The 8,449-nt window shown below is 39.7% G+C and overlaps 1 protein-coding gene across 1 annotated transcript in view; it reads left to right on the top strand.

Annotated features, from left to right (window-relative positions):
• Positions 1-2,969: 2,969 nt before the first annotated feature.
• The window catches only part of PHACTR2 (phosphatase and actin regulator 2), a gene marked incomplete at both ends in the record, with an annotated part of 33,296 nt that continues 27,816 nt past the window's right edge, over positions 2,970-8,449 (top strand). The window contains 2 exons of the mRNA XM_008942396.1: positions 2,970-3,050; positions 5,980-6,138. Coding sequence (XP_008940644.1) covers positions 2,970-3,050; positions 5,980-6,138 — 240 coding nt within the window. The remainder of the gene's footprint in view (positions 3,051-5,979; positions 6,139-8,449) is intronic.

The raw sequence follows: 8,449 nt of genomic DNA, 5'->3' as shown, positions 1-8,449 counted from the left end.
CTTGTGACTGCGAAGCCGCTTCTATTTAACTAGAGAGAGACATTGGTGGGGGTTCTAATTCAATGTTCTTGAACTTGATGGAAAGCGCATCATTGTTTTCAAGTGGTATTGGATCAAGTTCCATGTACAAATGTATGAGAGATCATCTCATTTCACTGTCCCCAAGAAAACAGGTGTAAAAACAACACAGAGAGGAAAACCAGTAGGAAGTAAATAATCGTTGTAAAGCTGAAATAATGAAGTGCTAGGGTTTAAACCCCCAGCCCTGAATCAAGGTTGACATAGCATGAAGTCCACAACCAGGCAGGAGAGACCTTCCTGACTGGTTTTCAGCCAGGGGCTGGCCAGCCTTGGGTAGAAACCAATTAAGAAGTCACCACCAGGTGCCCCTGCCTTTGGCATTAATATCTTGTCCCCACCTCCAAGTTAATAGCATAAAAGCTGGCTGTACCTGCAGTGTTCCTGAGGGGGGCTTACTTATGTAGGAGTTCCAGTTACTGGAAGTCCTCGCCTACTCACCTACTGCAGGCAGAGCCCCCAGCAACAGTGGAACGTTAATACAGGTGGGAGCAGAGGAAAGGATATAGCCATAGTAATGGTACCATTTTATGGTCATAGCTACACAATTGGAATTGGACTGTTTGCCTGGTTCCTTGGTTGATTTGCTCCTGTCTTCAATTTGTCTTGCACAGTGAGTGATTACCTCAACCTTTTTATTCCTCCAGTGGTGGGCCACCTCATATCACTCCTGTATGATTTGGAACTGGAGGGACAGATCTGGTTTTTGTGCTGTCTGTTAATGGTAATATCCTTCTTATTGGGATATGTGGTCAGCAAAAGAAATATTAAGAAGAGAATGTTTGTATTATCAGCAACAAAACAGGTACAAAGTGTGTGTGTAAAATGTTCACCCTTTATGTCTGTGTCAAAGGAGATTTCACTCCGCTTGTAAATACACCTGATTTCTGGAAATATTAAGACCCTTCATCTGTGCCTGCCTACATAGTGACTTCATGGCCCTCCATCTATTTTAAAGTAGCCTTTGGGGGACTGAGTATTCACCTACATGAAAGACTTGCAAGAACAGGGTATGCTTCTGTGGTTTGTCATGCCAATGTATGACTCACAGTTGCAAGGCAACTTAAATAATAATGGGGAAAAACTGGAAGTAATTTAGTGTTGGTACCCAAGGCAGTTCAACCTGATCTGAGTCCAGGCTACCACACATGCCCTGGGGAGGCTAGACTATACTGAGAGTGTGCAGCCACAATCACATGCTCCTTTACATTGCCAAATGTGGTTTGACCGCTGGGAAGGTTTGGCCTTTAACAAACAGATCCCACAGAGTATCTGAGTATACGAACACAGGCCTAATGCTAGCTTATATGTTCTTGAGCAAGCACTATTTGCATTCATGAGCTCTTGGTCTCACAGGCATGGGTAGCTTGAACTGGGCTGGGCAAAACGATGACTGCTCCCAGTCCTGCCAGGAGTTGGTGCTGTTTTGGCAGGGAAGCACATGCCATGTGGACCTGATACTGAATCCCCATGCTTTGTGGTGTGAGAAGTAAACTCAATGCTGTAAGTTAGAGAAACATAGAATCTGCTTCATCTTCTGTTCAACCGTCCCCTTCCCTGGCAGAGAAGGGGAGTGGGAAGCCATGAGCAGTAATATCTTTAAGCATCTGAGGTCAGCCAGCTTGGCTGTGAGTCAGCAGCTGGAGTTACCTGCTGCAGGGGAAGACTTTTTGCTATTCATGGAGGGTAACTTTCTCAGAAGAGCCAAACTACTTCTCTGTGCCTTCACAGGAGCCGGCACCTCGCCATATGACTGTTCACTCCAGCTGGGTTGGCACAAGTGAGGCTGGCAATGCTTCTTGTGGTATTTAATCTGCATTCAGCAATTAGAGTGGCCCTAGACAGAAATTGGATTACCAGAGTGTTAGAATTAGTTGATGAGATAATTAACCCTATCCCATAGCATTAATAGGATGAAGTTCAGCAATGCTGAAGCTTTGTCACATGCCCTCATCTTGAGCTCCAAACATCACTTGCGTTTTGATGTCCATATGTAAACGGAATCAGAATGGGATTAAGTTTTCCTAACAGTGAAGACAGGATTTTACAAGCGATGCTCACATTTTATGGACCATACACTATGTTTCCCTGGATCATTACAGTGGTCTCCCACATCACTGACCAAAATTGTACTAGTTTGAGGGTGGGGTGCAATGCAGAGTTATTCTATTTTCCCATCTGTAAATGCTTTTCCTTATAAAACTATTAAACATTTTTCCCATGGGAAACAAACATAATAATTAAAAAGCTTCATGTCACAGTCTGGTTTTTTTATTTGTGTTGTATCTTTCTTAGTTTTTGAATCTAAAAACAGGATGCTGCATTTTTCTTTCCATGAAAGACAAACAGGCTGGATGAGGATGTTATTCCCTTTTAGAACACAACTTTCTAGTTTCTGTCTAAGGTGTATTTTTTTTTTTTTTTTTTTGTCTGTTTGTTTCCTTTAAAACAGCTTGAATGTCACAGGGGCTACGCTGTGAGTTTCTTACTCTGATCAGGATTTCTTTCCCAACTCTACAAAGCAGATGGAGGTATCTCCAGCTGAGCTAGTCAACCCAGTCAATGGGAAGGTGGTGCTTTTACATGTTAAATGCCTATGCTGGGATGAGTTCAATTTAACTGTGGAAGTACCTTTTTCCACTGACTATAAAAGAAGTCTTATGGAATCTTGCTTAGCTGAAGACAGTGGATTGTATGAATCAACACCTTCTGTTCCTGAAATTGTGGGACAATATCTTCAGACAGCATCCATGAAAACACAGACCACTTCTGCAGAATCAGAGGATATAAGATTTCTCAGGATTTCTATAAAATAAAAACCTTTTTCTACGTTTTTCACAAGGATCAGCAGTACCAGAATAAATCTATTCTTAACTGTGCTTTTTCTTTAGTGTTGGAAAGGAAGATTTCGACCAGACAAAGCAGAGAGGAGCTGATAAGAAGGGGAGTGCTGAAGGAAATGCCCGAGCAAGGTGATAACACATTAACCAGAATATAGCTCCTAAGTGCTAAACATGGATGATAAAGCCACTCTTGCACTGTTTCCATGTATTGTTGATAGATACGAGGAGAGAAAGCTGAGGAGTGTGAGACATAATTTGAGCCAGTTGACAAAGACCTAAAGTTGGAATAGATAGATTTGTTTTCTATAACTGCTCCTGCCATAGGTACACCATCTGGCTTTTGGTCGTATCCTTAAGTATTTTGATGCTGGCTATGAATAATGTGACTTCTGTGGTTCCTACTTATTGTTTGCCAGAATATTTCTGAGTTATCAATTAGCCTATTTTTTCAGTCAAGGTCTGCTGTCTAAAGCAACTGGAGTATAATATGAGAAATGTGGACTGAAAAATTAGAGGCTTTGCGACCCCAAGCAAATCAGTAGCATCCATTTCAGCTATCAAAAAGTACCAGTGCTGGGATCATACAGATCCCACTACTAGCACAAAAACCACATTCACAAATGGCACAAACATAAAACTGTGGGGAAGACACCACTTGTTTCAAAATGTTATAAGGTTTAGTAACTGGTATTAATCAGAATTTGTATTTTGAAAAGCACAAGTAAACAATGTGCTACATCTGATTATGTTTCTAGTAGGATTCTTTCTAATATTCTTGATATTCTGTAAATCTAGATCAAATAAAACTCAAGTGAGTAAAATAAATTTCTATAGATTAAAATTAAAACATTTATCATTTTATCAAGGGGTCTAGGAACCCGATGATTTTCAAAAATATTTTTCTCCTAGAAATTGTGTTAATCTGCCTGATCTGAAGAATCATGAAAGTATCAATGTGTATGGTTCATATCATACACATTGATATTTAGAAGTAAGAGGCTTGTTTATTGTCACTTGTCCTTACAGCGTTTTGCTGATCACCAGACTATGACATTCAGCATAGTTGATTTCTGAACTTATTTCTGCCACTGTCTTTGACTTAAATTCTCCATACCTCAGTTTGTCCCTCTGTGAATTTGTTATGTTTTTTTTGCTACATGCTTTACTGGGGAGATGCCTGACATTGTCCATTGATGGTTGTAAATTGCGTTTAGACTGCTGGGACAGTTAATGAAATGTGTTAACATTTCAGGTTGGTTAAAAACAGTCTAAACATAAATGCTATCATTCATGCTAGAAGTATGTATGCTTTGTTCATCAGTGTCCTTGACCTTCTATTCCATTCTTGAAAGGGGATAGGGCTTTGGATCCCTTACAGAGACTGAGTAAAGTGAGAAAAGGAGGTAAAGATGAACAATTTTCTTCCCTTCATCCCATCTTAAAAAGGCCATCAAACCAGTCTGTGTTGCTTTCATGATGTTGTGTTTTGTGTCCAATGAAAATTTTAATTTTTAAGGAGATTTTTTAAATAATATAGGATTGTTCTGAGGGTGCTCAAAATAGAGATTGTAGGAAAGACAGTGGTTAAGTGTGAAGGTAGTTAGAAGGAATTGCTATGGAGATGAAAGCTAGATGAGGAAATTACATAGAATCTTGAAATGTGAGAGGTAAGAAATGTGAAGAAGTGGGAATGTTTCACATGCGCTGAAGGAGAGGGAAGTGGAAAGCAGCAGGTCCACTTGGAGGCAGGTTGTGTTTGCAGAACCATGACGTGAATAACAGGTGGGAATGCCACATGTGGAACCAGAGAAGAAAGAATGAGTTTATGAACATTAGGAAGCAAGAAGCTGAAGAAACTGAATGTTGTAGTAAGGTAAGAAGGAAGCCTTTTGCAACTGTCAGCTGTAGTGAATGAGACAAGGTTAAGAAACTTGATTAGGAACATAGTTTTTACAGATCAAGTTGAAGTTAGTGTGTGGGTGAGAAAGAAACCATCATCATAACCCATGGAGCACCCCAAGGTGGTAAGACAGAGGCTACATAATTGTGTGGAAACCAGGGAAGTGCTGAACATCCAGGTCTGATAACACACAGCAAAGAAGAGGAGGAGAAGAAGAAAGTGGAACTACCACGATTAATGAAGAATCCAGATTAATGAGAATCCAGATTAGACACCAGGTAAGTTTGCATAATTTTTGGATGGGCAACAAAACTATTCTGTAGAAGGAAAACAGTCGTCTACATAAGCTGCACATGGGGTGTGAGATGCATAAAGACAACAAATCTTAGAAATTACTTGAGAAGAAAATCAGCAGCAATATGAAAATGCATGGAACTGAGAACAGAAATCAGTAAATAAAGGAAGAGACAAGGCTACAAGCCAGCTGTTTTTCAGGAATATAGAGACGAATAGGGAAGAGAAAGCTTTTTTTCTGGTTAAAAAAACCCTCGTAGCTGAGGTAGCCTGAGTAAATGTGTAAGATATCATCGGAGCTGGGAAAGAATTTGACTTGCAGAATTTAACAATGGTATATGTGATACAGGAAGACTTCACCTTGGTTCTGAAGACTGGATAATGGCCTATTTTATTCATTACCTGGGCACACGTATTCTGGGAGCTTCTGTCTGAATGCCTGGATGATTTACTTACTGGGAGGTACCACAGTAGCTTTGCCCCCTAATTGTCCAGATTTGGGGCATGTTGAAAAACATTGCAGCTTGTTGTGGTCCCTGCACACATTTCTTTGCTGTGTAAGCCAAGATGCAGGGAAGAAAAGAGCAGGATGCTAATGTGTGCAGATGTGAAGCTGGACATGAAAACCCACATGTGCTTCCAGGCCCACTGCTATGAAGGTGTCCACCCAAAGGACGTGGAAGCCTATGCAGTTCCTTTACAGAGTTACTTTTCAGAGCAGATCTACAGCCTGATGTTTCACATTTCAGTAAGTCTTTCTGCTTTGCTTCCATGGAGAGTTGAAAGCAGAGGGATGCTGTGTGTTCTCCCTGGGTGCTAAGGAAGCAGTTGAACTAGGCAATAGCTTTTTCATTTTTATTTCAGATGGTGATGTAACAGTAAATTTTGAAACCTCAAATGGACATACCATAGCCATTGGTGAAGAAACCATACAAGAAGAAAACATGGTAAAAGCCAGTGGAGATAATGGTACTGTATCAGAGAAATCATCAGCATTGGAAGGCAAAAAAGAAGCTCAAAAAGGTAAATGAACACATTCTTCACAATATTTTTTCACCTATTTAGAATATTAACGTGCTCTTCCATTAGCAAAAATACCTGCTGTGAGTTCTGTTCTGCCACAAGGATGCCAGCAGAACCTGCTGAGAAGAAAGACTTGTGAAACATCAGTATTTCATCACTGGTAGGCATGCCTTTTACTGTGGATATAGTAAGGTCATAAGGAGAAGCATAAAAATGAGTGCAGGGGTGTTTGATTTCTAAATTCAATGTGAGCCTTTCCTTGTACCCATGGGCAAGCTTTGGTTTCAGGTTTTCCTTTTGTGAAAGAAGACACAGTGCATATGCATCACCTTGCAATATCATTGTAGAAGTGGCTCATAGGTGGAATGTTCAGAAGCGTTTAAGCTGCTTAAAAACCATATAAGATTTTGACAGTAACTTCAGCAGCTCGTTCCTGTTGGTTTTCATTAAATCTGAAACATTTGCAGTCCAGCTCTTCAGAAATACTCAAGGGGTTATATCACTACCACAAACTGAACCTAGGTCATTTATGGAAAACATACTTTATGATTATAGGGTTTTCTATACATTAATTGCAGTAAATACTACTAAATATTTAGCAGTCCCAGTGTTCATATGAATTTTGTTACCTTTATTCAGATCTACCTTGGTAATGAGAGTTTGTATGAGTAAGGGGGAAGTAAAGATTAATGTGGAATCACAGGATCTGGACTAGTTTTATTTTCTTTCTCTAACATCTTAAATAATGCACCACTTCTTTTCCCTGTTAAAAAGTATTCTTAAATACTATTCCATTTATTGGATTTTCCTAGAGAAAAGTGCAAGGCTACAAAAGATACAGAAATTCATGGCTGGCTGTTAGACTGAGCAGCCTTTCCAATGTCTTCTAGGAACCTCTACCTAGTGATGAATGAGCCTCTGGAGGTTGAGAAGGTCAGTTCGGCTAACACAAAAATTTGAATTCTTCTCTCAACTAATAACTGGACTATGTAAAAAGTGGCTGGATGTCCAAGGAGAACTGCCTTTCTTATGAGATTTCTAGTACTTCCTGTCTCCCAACAAGACAAAAATACAAGATGAGCCCTTTTCATGACATTTAAATACATCTATCTTTTTGTGACAACTAGAACCAGATGTGTATTGGGTCAGAGGAAAAGAGCTATAAAAGCTATGTTAAACTGCTTTAAAAAGATTCAGGTTAACTTATAGGGTTAGATCGGACTACTAATTATTTTATGCATTCCTAAATACAGCCTTCTGGAACTGTCAGGTCTTGGAAGTTTTCCTAAAGGTACAGGTTTTTTTTAGAAGTAGATGTTTCTAACCATACTGAAATCCCCTCTAGCTGATTTTGCAGAGTATAGAACTCCAATGAAGCAGGAAAGGTTCAATATCTATTTCAAAGACATTACTATACTCTGCACTCCCTATATATTGTGTTGACCTTACAGCGAGAAATTAAAAATAATTGCTGTACCAGAGCAGAGTCAGTACAGAAGACTATATACCTATCCCTCCAGTCCCTCTCAGAAAATGGAATATATATATATATATATATATATATATGGAGGAGGGAGAAGGAAAACAAAAGATGAGCAATCTTGCTGTTCTAGGCTTCATAAAATGTCAGTGTGACCATACAGAAGATGCAAAACACTTCAACAATACTTCCTTCTGACATCAAAACATGAAGTTCTACATGTAAACATCTTGAGTCCCCTGAAAAGGTGGAAGATGGACTTATTGCAGAGGAATAGTCTGCCCCCAAAAAGTGTTAAGGACAAATTCCACACATCAGCAATGGTGTTACACAGTCCAAATCCAGTACAACTCACTGGGTAGTTATTGTGACTACACTTCAGTTATTCTTTACTTTATAGCACATTAAACAGCAAAATAAGCCAGTCTATTGAACTTGGTGGAAGAGTAAGGCCCGCTGCATCTCACAGGTGTATCTCACCTGACAGATTAATCCTCGGTGTTCTTTATGGCAGATGTGATAGGTATGCATTGCACTCACACTCACTGGTGGAGTGAGGAGTTAACAGCTGCAGAGTGGAGGTTTGCTAATGCTCACAGAGCTGAAGCAGGACTACCTAACTCCCTGTCTTCTGCTCAGAGCATAAAACATGCTGGCACTTCAGATTACTATCCTGTCATGAGAACGGAGAGAGGTGGAGCGAAATTGGAGAGGTGAATGCAAATTTGTCTTTCATGAGGCTAATGCTAGGATTTGCAGAGTCATTAACTCTTATGAATAAATCTTGAAGGAAGTTATATATATTTTCCATGTTTATAAGACCTGAAGACA

Source organism: Merops nubicus, unplaced genomic scaffold, assembly GCF_000691845.1.
Source record: "Merops nubicus isolate BGI_N331 unplaced genomic scaffold, ASM69184v1 scaffold34156, whole genome shotgun sequence".
NCBI classification, from domain to species: domain Eukaryota; kingdom Metazoa; phylum Chordata; class Aves; order Coraciiformes; family Meropidae; genus Merops; species Merops nubicus.
The sequence above is the reverse complement of the archived record's forward strand: the minus strand, read 5'-3'. Positions and strand labels throughout refer to the sequence as shown.